The sequence below is a fragment of the Myotis myotis genome, unplaced genomic scaffold (assembly GCF_014108235.1).
Source record: "Myotis myotis isolate mMyoMyo1 unplaced genomic scaffold, mMyoMyo1.p scaffold_m19_p_15, whole genome shotgun sequence".
Lineage (NCBI taxonomy): Eukaryota > Metazoa > Chordata > Mammalia > Chiroptera > Vespertilionidae > Myotis > Myotis myotis.
In genome coordinates, this window is record NW_023416319.1 from 1,736,986 (window position 1) to 1,750,405 (window position 13,420).

Sequence of the window (13,420 nt, forward strand, 5' to 3'; positions counted from 1 at the left end):
CCCCGTCCTTGCTAAGGCCCTTGGGCTGCCTTCTCGCTGACGCCCTCGCCCCTGTGCAGACTTCCCGCCGGCCGCGGACGCCCTCGCGGGCCTTGCTCCATGGAAATCGCCCCGTTAGCGTTAGTGTGTCATTTTCTGCACCACGGCCGCTCCCGCCTGGCCTCGCGGGGGTCGCTCAGCACCCCAGGCCGCCTGCCCCTCGGTGAGAGCGGCCGCGCCCCCACTCCCGTGCCCTCGGCATCCTCAAGTCCGCGCTGAGCTCTGGCTTTTCTGCTTTGAACTGGGTGTTTCAGGTTCAGCAGTTCGCATATCGCTCCCGTTCGGACACAGCGGGCTTGTGAGGCAGGTGATTGTAGAGTGCGAGTCGCCATTGTTTAACATGAAAATGAACGTGAGCCCGTGTGAGGGGCACTGTGGCCAACACGGGCGTCCTCTTGCTCTAGTAAAGCTCCCCTAGGGGGGCGGGGCGGAGTCCAGGTCACGGCCAGCTCCCTCCATCAGCGCCGAAGCTGGGCATGATCTGTGGCGGCCGTTACCTTTCCTCTCCCTCGGCCAGTGTTCTCGCCGCCTGCAGGGGCAGGACCGCGGGTCCCTGCCTCCGGGGGCCACCAGCAGAGGCCTCAGAGCTCCCAGGACTGGCATGTGCCTCCGGATGAGAGGGAAGGATCGAGCGGGGCTGCTAAGCAACGCCTTGTAGCCGTTCACTCTCTCAGAGGGAGCAGCTCAGGGTCACGGCCCATCAGATGGGGACGCAGAGACTGTGGGGCGTTGATGGGCCGTGGTTCCGACGGCCTCGTTGTGCTTGATCAACATGTGAAGACCAGGACCCCATCTCATAGCGCAGAGAAGTTGCAAAGGCGGCTTCTCTTGAGCTCAACGGGAGCCCAAGTATTTATGGATCTTGAGAGTCTGCAGCCCTGGCTGTGTGGCTCAGGGGCTAGAGCAGCATCCATACCCTAGGAGGTTGCAGGTTCAATTCCTGGTCAGGGCACATACCTAGGCTGTGGTTTCATCCCCAGTCGGGGCGCATATGAAAGGAAACCAATCGATGTTTCTCTCTCTCTCTCTCTCTCCCTTCCTCTCTCTCTCTAAAAATCATTAAAAGCATATCCTCCTGTGAGGATTTTAAAAAGTTTATATTCATAAATAGACATTTTGCCGTGTCAGAACTCATTCCTCCAGTGGAAAACACCCATCAGGTAGCTCTTTTTCTGAACCCCAACTTGGAATCTAAACCTCAGCAATTATTATTGTTCACAAATAATTTACATTTCTGGGCAAATGGAAGGCACCATCCTATCATCACTGTATTTGTTCAATTTATGGAGTGCACCCGTGGACGACTCGTTGGGAAGCATGTGTGTGTACTGCGGATGCAAAGTGAATTGGAACAAGATTGGACTTCAGCATTTCACTGCAGAGAGTGAATCTCAAATTAATGCAGAAGACATTTAGGCATTCAAATATACTGCTTGTAAAAGTAGAGTTCGTAAAAGAATGCAATTTGGGAACTCATTTAATAAGGCAAAATTAAGGCATGTCTGAAAGTATTTCTCATCCTATAATTTTACTGCACTTGTACTGGTTTAATGGGAGAAAATGTATGTCCTCTATTTCTTAAAATGTCATTAATTTAGGATGAAATACTGAAGAGCATGGAAGGCTTTTAAGATGTTGTTAGCCATGAACCCCAAAGTGTGATACATGGCAGTCAATGGCAATGGGACCACTTAGCCACCTGCCCACCTGCCAAATAAATCCCCTACAATGCATACACACAAATGCACACATGCACAGACCCGCACACACAAACATGCATGGGCCTGCACACATGAACACATACGCGCACATGTGAACACATAGGCACACCCACAAACATGCACAGGCCTGCATGTATACTCACATGCACAGATAGGTGCACATAAACATCATGCACACAGACCTGTACAACAGCACACACACACACACAGCTGCAAACACGCGCATGGACACACTTGCACATACAAACACTCGCAAGCATATCCCTGCACACACAAACATGCACATTCCTGCACACACATTGTGCAGACCTGCGTGCACACACATTGCGCAGACCTGCGTGCACACACATGCACATGCACAGACCTGCACACATACATGTGCACGCGCACCGCCACATACATGCTGGCTGCCTCCGTCTGCTAACTGCTTCAGCCCCTGGCTTCTCCAGGTCTTGATTTTGTTTGTCGTTTTCCTTTTTCCTCCTCCCCTTCTTTCCCTCCAGCCCCGTCCGCCCTGAGAAACTCCCGTCGCCCCGCTACGTGCTGCGGAGCCCACGCTCCTCATCCTCCCGTGGAGGAGAGCCGGGCCGTGGCTCACTGTGAGCGGGAGGGGCGCCTCCGAGGGGCGCCGGCAGGACTTGGGCCGGCCCCAGGACAAGGGCTCACACACATCCTGCGGTTAGGGCAGCCGTGCCCAAGAGCACAGGACAGAGGAGGTGGTGGTTGCAGTCCTGTCTCTAACTTTTGTCTGTTTAATACAAAAATACTTAAAGCTTGTTTTTCCGGCCTGGACCACCCCTGGTCAGGAAGCACTAATTTAATGCAGCGAGAGAGAAGGGAATAGAGGGCGGGGGGAGGGAAGAAAAAGAAAAGCAGAGATTGTGAGGGTGGAGTGACCACTTGCCTTCTGGTGGCCGCCAGGGGTGGCGGGAGTGGCGGGAGTGGCGGGAGTGGCGGCTTCGCGCTGCCGGTTCCAGCCCAGACTCCTGGTTGATACCCACTTTTCCCAAGGGTTTGTTCTCCCCGCCCCCCACCCCATCTAACTGTGTCTTCTGATTCCTCTGCAGGGAAACTTCGTGGCTTGCATGACCGCGATTTTACGGCAGATGGAAGACTATCATTATGCCCATTTGATCACGACTTTCGGGAAGATGAGGACAGACGTGGTGGTGAGTGTCACTCTGACCCTGTCCCATCCCCGTGTTTGGGGGCCAGCATTTTGGGGAAACACTGGAGTCGTTGTTTTACGTGTGGTTCTGCACCGGGGTTTCCCGCGGCTGATTTGAGAAGCCGCCTGGCAGGGTCCACCTGAGCCGTGTTCCTAGGATGAGGGTCCTGACACGCAGACCTGCTGCTCGTGCTGGGCGAGGGGTGACTGGGCTACCCTGTCCGTGTCCCTCATGGGCTTCGGGGTCATGGAGGTTTGGGGGTGCTGCCCAGGAAGAGTCTCCGTTCACTCCTCTTCACCCGCTGATTGACTTGCAACAGCAGGAGCCAGAGAGCCTTTTGGCTTAACTTCTCCTCCCTGATCCATTAGCTGCGATCACGGAGCCCGTCAGCACTTGCTCAGTAAAACTCTAATGCAACCAGACGGGACTCGCCACGGAGCGGAAGTGATCGCTCAGAAGCTCCCTCCCTAACGACCGCATCCCAGGGCCTCAGGCAGGGGTCCCCCCGACACCCCAGGGCCTCAGGCAGGGGTCCCCCTGACACCCCAGGGCCTCAGGCAGGTGTCCTGGGTGGTCCAGGTGCCGTCTCTCACTTGGGAAGTGGGGAGTGAGCGTGCTCATGGGCATGGTGATAGGGAGAATGTCAGCCGGGGACTGTCAGGCTGGGACAGTGGTCGGCAAACTGTGGCTCGCGAGCCACATGCGGCTCTTTAGCCCCTTGAGTGTGGCTCTTCCACAAAATACCACACGTGGGCGCGCACATACAGTGCGATTGAAACACATACAGTGCGATTGAAACTTCAAGGCCCATGTGCAAAATTGACATTTTGTGGAAGAGCCACACTCAAGAGGCCAAAGAGCCGCATGTGCCTCACGAGCCGCAGTTTGCTGACCGCGGGGCTGGGAGACATCCTGCCAGTGGCTTCCTGCTCAGAGCCTGGAGTTCCACGCGAGACAGCCCCCAGCTGATTCCAAGCCTGTGAGAGCGTTGGAGTGGGAGCAGGCGCCTCGGGCTGAGCACCTCTCCTGTGTTCCTGTGACCATCCGTGTGAACCAGTGGTTCCCAACCTTTTCTTGGCCACGCCCCACCTAAGCCTCTAAAATCCTGATCCCCCCACCACCCCGTGACATAGAATTCTTATCATTCAAAAAGTGAACCCCTATTCACGGGGAGGCAGCCTAAAGGGCCATGAATAGGGTCTACACAGGCTTCCAAAGAACACGGCAGCCATGAAATAAACGTAAAAGAACGAAAGGACAGTGGACATTCTGAGGAAGAAACCACTAAGAAATTGTGAAAAAAATAATAATGTGAAGTGGTATGGAATCATAGGAAATAAAGTTTCAAATACATAATAGGGAACTGAAATGCATGCATATGTCACAATATATATTTATAGACTGTATATGAGGCCCCTAGAGCCATAAGAAATGCACAGAGTTCACTGTGAATAACTCATTCTCGTATTGCCCCCCTGAAAAATCCAGTTGCCCCCCTGTGGGGCGTGTGGCCCACGCTGGGAACCACTGGTGTAAACGAAGCTTAATGAAGGCTCACTCCATTGGACAGTGGGCCTGGGATGCAGGACCCTGACAGGGAGGTCACTCTCAGACACTGGCCCTGTCAGCGCCATGGCAGGAAGGATGGGGTGAGGCAGGCACAACCTGCTCTGGGGTCCCCGCAGGCCGGTGGAGGCATGCCCGGGACGCAGGGAGCCCTCCCAGCGAGCCCACGTCACCTGTGCCGCAGAGGAAGGACCTCATAAGGAGCCAGACTGGCCGAGGCGGCGGCCAGGGAGCCTCTGTGATGTGGAGGGAGAGGTGGGAGAGCCGCGCAGGGAGGGGAGCACGGAGGGTGCAGCATGGACGGGAGCCTCGCTGGGGCAGCGAGCGGATCGGGGCCCTACAAGCCTGGGGGAGGGTGGGGCATAGAGGCCCCTGGAACTCGATGCCGGGCTGAGCAGCCTTGTGCACTTTGCTTGTTTTTTTGTGGGTTTGGTGTGTTTTTTGTTGTTTTTGTTATATTTTATTTATTTATTTGCTTTCTTTTTATTTATTAAAAAAATCATTTATCTGCTATTTTTCCTTTAGTTGTTTTAAAATGACTTTCAAAGCCTTGATTCTTTGAGTGAACGCTTTATTTTCCGATCAATGTAGAGTCACGTGCAGCTGTAAAAGATAATGCAGAGAGGCCCCTTAGGCTTCTCCCGGTTTCTCCTGTAATAGCAGCATCTCACAAGGCCACCGGGGGCATCATCGGCGCTGTTGCAATCGACATCCACGCAGTCGCTGACCTCGTTCCCGTTCCCCGGTTTTCCTTGTGCTCTGCCCCCAAGTGCTTATCGGGAGCGATGGCCCGTGCGAGCACGTGAGAAGGCCGGGACCATGGACGCCATGACTCCTGTCACCTGAGCTCCGCCGCTGCGAGCACTCACCTTGTCGGCCTCCTCTGCGTCGCTCTGTCTGTACAGAGATCCCTGGAGCCTGTGAGAAACCTGCCTCCCCCTCAGAGCTTCCGCCAACATCTCTCAAGAAGAAGCCCTCTCCGTGGCCCTTCCGGAGCAGGGCAGCCGACCCTCATTCCAGAGGCTTCCGACCCCCTCACTTCCCGATGTTCCGTGCTCCCTGGGGGCTGCCTCAGACCAGAGCCCAGTCCAGGCCCTGCCATGTGCCTGTGGCGCCTCTCGTCTCCTGTTCTTTCTTCCTTTCAAGGCATTGCTCTGGGTAGACACCAGGCCAACGGTCTTGCAGACGACCCCCGTTCTTAAGGGTTGCGTGCTGCTTTGTACGTCGACAGGAAGCTTTGTCTGAAATCCAGGCCCCTCCTTTTGCAAGAGTCCTTCCCTGTTGTGCGCATTGAGGGGTGAAAACGCCAAGCCGGCCCCTACGGGTGATGGGTGGTTTGATTTCTTGGGCAAAAGGGGGGCCCTGCCAGGTCTCCCCGTGGTGAAGGTACCCCTTTGTCAGGTCATCCACAGTTAGTCGGCAGTTACTCCACCCCCAACAAGCCTTCATCTGACGAGCTTAGCTTAGCATCCTTCGAGGGTCCTTGTCTGGAACCAGGACCAGGAAGCAGTGATGATTTCCGCTTCTAAGCGTCATAAGGCTCCATCCTTAAGAACACTGGGGCGGGGGTTCAGCGGGAGATGGGGGGAGGGTGGGTGCCTGGACCAGTCTTGCAATCTGAACAGATCACTCTGGGTGACGTGTAGGGACCACGGGGGACAAGAGTGGACACCGGCAGAAGGGCTGGGATTCCCCTCTGGCTGGGCGGTGAGAGAGGCCATTGGCTCAGTGGGCGGGGACGGGACGCACAGAAGCAGCTGGGTGTGTGACGAGAAGGCTTGGCCCGTACAGTACAGTGATGGCTCTTGTCGGAGCTGCCCACTTAGTCGGTGGGACCCTCCCCACGAGCAAAGCAGGAAACGCTGCAGGCGTGGATTGGCCTGGAAGAATGGATTCACAAACACCTCCTATGCACCCCCGTCTCCCCTTGTGGACTTGGAAATGCCACCGTCACAATCTGTGCAGCCACGTCCCCTGTGCGAGGCAGATGCGACGGCGGGGCCCGCGGCCACGGCTGTTAAGTGATGCAGACGACACGGACGCCCAGCAGATCCCATCGCCCACAAGACACAGCATTCCGTGTGATCAGCAAAGTGCGGGCGTGGAGCAGCTGAGCCCCGCTAATGAGGCGGGGGGCGGTTTCCCGGGAGAGGAGCGGAAGGCGTTGGGGAAAGAGGCGTCGCCTCCGGAATAATAAGAACCAGACCCTGTGTCTCAATTATTAGGCTCGGAGGAGCGATCAGCAAGAAAGCGGGCAATTTCATGCAAATGGAGGCGCGACGAAATTACCGCACTCAGCCGGCGGAATCTGCAAACTGGTCATTAAAATGGGAAACTCTTGAGAAAGTGGGAAACTGAAGTAGTGAAATATGAATTTCAATATTTAAACCGGGGAGAGGAGCCGTGTGTGGTGTGGGGGAGGCACCCCTGCTTGGAGGGCTGGTGGCCAGGACATGTGGGAGCTGGGTTGGGGGGACAGCGGGCTGACCGTGCCCAGGTCCCTAAAGTCCCCTCAACTGGTGGCCTCTTGTCAAAAGGGTGAGCATAGTTGCTCCCTGAGTTTTCCTCTTTAAATTTATTTTACTGATTTCAGAGAGGAAGGGGAGGGAGGGAGAGATGAGAATCGTTGATCGGCTGCCTCCTGCACGCCCGTGCCACCCCACCTCCCCTGCCACTGGGATAAACCCTGACCGGGAATCGAATCAAGACCTTCGGGTTCATAGGTTGACTCTCAACCACTGAGCCACACCGGCCAGCGCTCCCTGAGTTTTCGTTCGTGGGACGGCCTGGCTCTGGTGTTAAGGCTGCAGAGAGCGTGTCTGAACTTTGGGCCTTGGCGATTCTTGCTCTCAAGTCTGGCTCGTGTCTCTCCGCCAGAAGTCCTTGCAGCTCTGTGTGGGGAATTGCTTTCTTGGCTTCTGAAATTCCGTTTACCTCCCGGGTCTTCACAGCCACGGCACCGGATCCCCATTCCATGGGTCACGTGAATGAGCGGCGGGCACTGGTTCGCCACCTCTGACCTGGGCCGTGCCTTTCTAAGTGACTCTGTTGCCTTTCCTCCTCCTCCTCCCCAGGCCTCCAGGGGGCGTGAGGGCTCCCAGATGCCTGCGCTTCGGGGTAACCACTTGTTTGGTTCTGGTGAGCTCAGAGCCCATGCCAAGCTGTCAGATTCGAGACGCTCTCATCCTGGCAGGCACAGGGGGGACCCCAAGGAAATGGGCGCCTCTTCCCGATGCCAGGCTGCATCCTAGCGTGGATGCCGGGCGGACAGTGGAGCGCGACTGAGGAGAGCACAGGACCCTCAGGGAGGCAGCGGGTCACGGCTGAGTAGCCTGTGGGCTGTCGCTGCCGTAGGAAAGGGCTGGCGGTGCCACCGCGTGCTCGATGGTTCGGGGCGAGCTGACCAGGCACAGGTGGTCGGGAGTTCTTTTATTTGCTAAGTTATATAAGGAAAGAGAATGGACAATAAGGTCCCATATTCAGCTGGATAGGGCCTGTTGATAATGAGAAATGGATGTAGAGTAAATATAAGAATTATTTTTTTGTATAAAAGAGGAAGGGAGAGGGAGAGAGAGAAACATCAATGATGAGAGAGAATCATGGATTGGCTGCCTCCTGCATGCCCCCTACTGGTAATCAAGCCCACAACCCAGGCATGTGCCCTTGACCGGGAATCGAACTGTTACCTCCTGGTTCATAGCTCAACGCTCAACCACTGAGTCACACCGGCCGGACACTATAAGAACTATTAATAAGCTTCATGTTATGTTTGTAAACAGTGTTTTTCTGTAAGCAGAAAGTGTGTGAATACAACATACCTGTAATCTTTGGGGACAGCACTCTTTCTATTAGGAAGACATGCCCGGGGGCTGTTTTCAATCACGTCTTTGGAAAAGTTCCCCCAATGGGAGGTGCTGCGCAAACAGAAAGACAGAAATAGTCCGCAGCGCCCGGTAAATACACCTGCGTTACTTTTTGGAAAGTTTTCATTCAGCGGCGGAGGGCACGGTCATTCATCCTGTAATTCCTCAGGGCGGGCCGGGCGGCCGGGGCTGGGTCCACGCGCTCCCGCGGGCGGTCTCAGTGTTTCCGTTCTGTTTCAGGACTTCCTGATGGAAACTTTCATCATGTTCAAGAACCTCATTGGGAAGAACGTGTACCCGTTCGACTGGGTGATCATGAACATGATGCAGAACAAGTGAGTACCCGGGCGCGGCGCCCCTGCTCCCGGCGCCCCTTCCGCGTCCCGGGCGTCCGGGTTGCCTGGTTACCACGGACGTCCCCGCGGTACACGTCCTCCCCCTTCTGTGACCAAATACTTATTTGGAGAAACGCGCCCGGAGGTTGGGTGGTGCCCTTGTGCCAAGATGGGGCTTTGGTACGAAGAACCCGGGCTCTGCCCCCCGGAGAGGAGCAAACCTGAGCAGGAGCCCCCTCCCCTTGTCCAGGGCAGAGAGGTGTGTTACGGCCAAAGGTGACCCTGAGTGGGGGCGGTGAAAGGGTTGAGAAAAGACAGACAGGAGAATGAAAGCTGGGTCTCGGTGGGACTCTGCTCCCTGTTGAGGAGACAGCGCCAGCGCCCACAAGCCGTGTCCTTATTTTATAGCAGGTGCCAGGAGGCAAAGTAGGGGCGTGGTCACGTTGTTTACAGCATTCTCGTGAGTTTCAACCTCACTCAACTACATGCACCCGAACTCTGTCACAAGGCACCATAGGTTCAAGCTCACAACCACAGCCGTTGGCTATGATGGTGCTGGGAGGGCCCTGCCCCCCAGCTGGGACTTGCACGTGGCAATGAGAGGACCCTGTCCTTTCATTAGTCCGAGGCTTGAACCTGGCCAAGACACCGTACCCGCGCCCCACAGAGGTGCCATTCGCCGTCTCATTTCAACCACCTTTGTTTGCTGCCCAGAGCGGTTCTCAGCTCTATACCAGGTTTGGGAAAGGTGTTAGCCTTTCATATATTTCAGCTTCAGAAAAGTCATGAGCATTTTCTTCATCCTTCTTAAGCCCGCGTGTGCCATCGCCGCGCCGGTTAATTTCCAGCCCCTGGGGTTTTTTCATTTCTCTGAGCAGCAGCCGTGGTCGCTGGGCACTCCGTCACATGGGACTCCTAGAAGGAATTGCTGGCTGCCCGCCTTCTTCCTTCCTTCTTATTGCAGTTGTTACGGAGATCGCTGGGATTCACAGGCAGAGCGGTTGTAAGAAGTAACAGAGAGAGAGGCTGTGTACGTCTGATCTAGGTTCCCTCAGTGATGAACATTTGCTAAAACTGCAGCCCCAAACCTCAACCAGAGCATGACACTGATGCAGCCCATGGCCGTCCCATTTCCCCCCCGTTCCTGGTCCTCGCAGGTGGCCAGTGTTCTCAACTCCATCGCAGTGAAGGCCGGGCCATTTCTGTCACCACACAGGTTCCCTCATTGTCCATTTATAACCCGCGCTCCTCTCCCCTCCACCCCACCCTCTCCAGTCCCTGGCAACCACTAATTTCTTCTTCATTCACACCATTTTGTCATTTTGAAAATTTTATCTCCTGTGGGATAGGTAACACGTAATTCTCTGGAGAGTCAGGTGGGTTGTTGTGTCGAAGGTTTGTTCCCTTTGTCGCCTGTGGTCTGTCCCGCGGTGTGGACTAACCGCAGGTGCTTTAACCGCTGTCCTGTTGAAGGGCAGACATCAGCACTGTTGCCAGTTTGAGGCTAATACAGAGAAAGCTGCTGTGAACATTCATGTGCAGGTTCTGTGCGAATGTGAGTCTCTGTTTCTCCGGCACCAATGCCCAGGGTGCCGGGTTGGGTTGCACGTCTAGTTTTTTATTGTTTTAATTGATTTGAGAGAGAGAGAGACATTGATTTGTCATTCCACTTATTTATGCATCAGTGGCTTGATTCTCGTATGTGCCCTGACGGGGAATGGAACCCGTAACCTCGGCATATCAGGTCGCCGCTCTAACCAACCGAACTACCCGGCCGGGGCTGATGTCAGAGCTTCTGACTCAGACAGATCTGCTTTTGCTGCTGCAGTTGCCACGTCTGCGGGGACAGTCCCCAAGCCAGCGCGACTAGCCAGAGACCATCACGAAGGAGGCCTGTGGACACTGACCACCGTGTGGGTGGCGACCATTTCATTTCCATTTCCCGTCTCACTGCCCAACATGCTGCTCCCTCCCGGGCAAGGAAACAATATTTGTGTCTAGCAGCTGACTCAGGGGGTGTTTGCAGCCGCTTATGTCCCCCCTGGAGCCAGCTACTTAAAATGTAAAGCCACCTCAGGACATGGATATTTTTTCATTGATTTTAGAGAGAGGGAAAGAGATAGAAACATCAATGTGAGAGAAACACATTGATTGGTTGACTCCTGCACATGCCCCAACTAGGGCCCAGGTTGGGGAGGAGCCTGTAACCAAGGTACGTGCCCTTGACTGGAATTGAACCCGGGACCCCTCAGGCCGCAGGCCGACATTCTATCCCAGTGATGGCGAACCTATGACACGCGTGTCAGAAGTGACACGCGAACTCATTTTTTTGGTTGATTTTTCTTTGTTAAACGGCATTTAAATATATAAAATAAATATCAAAAATATAAGTCTTTGTTTTACTATGGTTGCAAATATCAAAAAATTTCTATATGTGACACGGCACCAGAGTCAAGTGAGGGTTTTTCAAAATGCTGACATGCTGAGCTCAAAAGGTTCGCCATCACTGTTCTATCCACTGAACCAGACCGGCGAGGGATTTGCTTTACTTTTTAAATTTGCCGCTTCCTGCTGAGGTTTCGCATAGCCCACGGCCTGAAGATGTTAAGCGCGCCTCTACGGCCGTGCGGACATAAACGCCTTCACAGGGCTGCCAGCTGAGGACCGGAAGGCAAAGAGAACATGTGAACATGTGGATCCTGAGTGAAGGCACAGGAATTCGCATCAGGATGGTGAACACATGCTGAGTGAGACTTTCCCTGGAGCTCAGCCTCCTGTGTCTGCCCGGCTCAGAGGCGTTGTAATTCCGCTCTTTCCTCCCTGCACCTCTCCCGGGACGCTGGCCGCCTCTCCCGGGACGCTGGCCGCCTCTCCCGGGACGCTGGCCACCTCTCCTGGGAGGCTGGCCGCCTCTCCCGGGATGCTGGCCGCCTCTCCCGGGACGCTGGCCACGCGGAGCTGTTCTGTGGCTCAGACCCGGGTCCCAGGAACGCGGCTGGGCCCACCCTGGCTGCAGGGGGCACGTTTCTGGCTGGTCCCCCGAGGAGTCCAGGACATGTCCCCCTTTGGCGGAGCTGTGTCCCGAGGCCCCGGGACCTCCATATGGGCCTGGATTTGGATCTAGGTATGGCCCTGGGCCCCACGCAGAGCCAAACCCACGCACGGAGCTGCGCCACCGTGGGAGCCCCCTCATCCTGCCGGTGTTTCCACAGACTGTGCTAATCCTTCCCACGCAGTTCCTGGGGGCACGCCTGCTTCTGGTCCTTGCTCGCTGATGAAGCCTGGCCTGACGGTCAAACAGGAATCCCAGGTCCTTCCCGGCCCTTTATCACCCGCGTCTCACCAGAGCGTAGGCATTGCACGCAGTCGGGTTATATTCAAATGGCCCCGGATTTAATTCCGGGACGAAGCCCCCCAGGGCGCTCAGGAGGCAGCGAGGAAGAGAAGCTCTGCAGGAAGGTGTGGGAGGGCCAAGTGTGTTTGAGAATCCCCTCCGAGTGGGCGCACACCTCGCCTCGAGCTCTCCTGCTGCTGGGGACGCAGTCTCGCTGGCACGCGATGCTGGAGGCCCTCCTCCCTCCGTGCGGGATGGAGCCACACGCCTCTCCGTCGGACGCGTGGACAGCTCTTCAGTGCAAAGCCAGCAAAGTAAACGGGGTACATGATCGAGATGGGGCTGCTCTGCAGGTCCTTCCAGTTTACATGTCCCCGCAGCGCTCCTGGCTCAGGAGGAAGCTGAGCATGGAAGACCCTCTGCTGTTGTGCGTGTCAAGATAAAAAAATAAAATACAAGAACCCAGGATTCTGCTCAGTCCAGCCCCACACCCAGGAGGCTCCTGCCACACAGTATCTTCAGACTCAAAATGCTAGTGATACCCAGACTTGACGGATGGAGACACTGAGTCTCCGTGCTGTTCAGTAATGAATAGTAATCTATGCGTCTATTACAGTGACCCTGTTATGTTTATTTCCACATTCCACATCCCTGTCACGTGAACCCAGCAAAGACAGCAGAGCTTGAAATAAACAGCAGCCGCCGCCCCTGAAGCTGCCAGGGCTGAGCTGCCAGGGCCGGTGCCTGGGAATCGGGGGCAGTTTGCCCTGAGATGCCAGCCAGGGCTCCCTGCTCCCAGCAGAGCCTGTGGGCGTGGCTCAGGCTCCCGAGGTGACAGGAGGCAGGTGAGCGTTGGGCTCACACTGATAGGAACTGACCCGGGGCTGTGCCTCCCACCAGCACCTGGCGGGCAGGACCCTGAGGAAGGTATCAGCAGGGGTGCTTTCCGGGGGAATTTGCTTTTTGTTTTGCCATTCTGCACGTAGGTGAGATCATACAGTACTTGTCTTCCTCTGACTTAGCCTCCTGCCCTCAGGATTCACAGAGGAGGTAGCACATGTCGGATTCCTTCTTTATCATGACCGAGTCGTGTTCCAGTGTGTATGTGCTCTTGGCCCGTTCATTCTTGACATTGACATTTTTTATTTTAAAAAAAATTGTTTTAATCTGTGAAGACTCTTAACACAGTGGTTCTCAACCTTCCTAATACTGCAACCCTTTAATACAGTTCCTCATGTTGTGGTGACCCCCAATTTCCTTGTTACAAATTGAACATAATTAAAGCATAGTGATTCATCACAAAAACAATATGTAATTATATATGTGTTTTCCGATGGTCTTAGGCGACCCCTGTGAAAGGGTTGTTCGACCCCCAAAGGGGTCGCGACCCACA

General features: G+C 55.1%; 1 protein-coding gene across 5 annotated transcripts in view; it reads left to right on the forward strand.

Annotated features, from left to right (window-relative positions):
* DOCK1 (dedicator of cytokinesis 1) overlaps positions 1 to 13,420 on the forward strand; it is a 287,578-nt gene that overhangs the window by 196,993 nt on the left and 77,165 nt on the right. For 4 of the 5 annotated variants that reach the window (XM_036335666.1, XM_036335667.1, XM_036335664.1 and 1 more), the window contains 2 exons: positions 2,828 to 2,929; positions 8,599 to 8,693. In XM_036335666.1, coding sequence (XP_036191559.1) covers positions 2,828 to 2,929; positions 8,599 to 8,693 — 197 coding nt within the window. Of the gene's footprint in view, positions 1 to 2,827; positions 2,930 to 8,598; positions 8,694 to 10,378; positions 10,818 to 13,420 lie in introns of those variants that run through there. The other variant, XM_036335669.1, reaches the window with a different exon arrangement.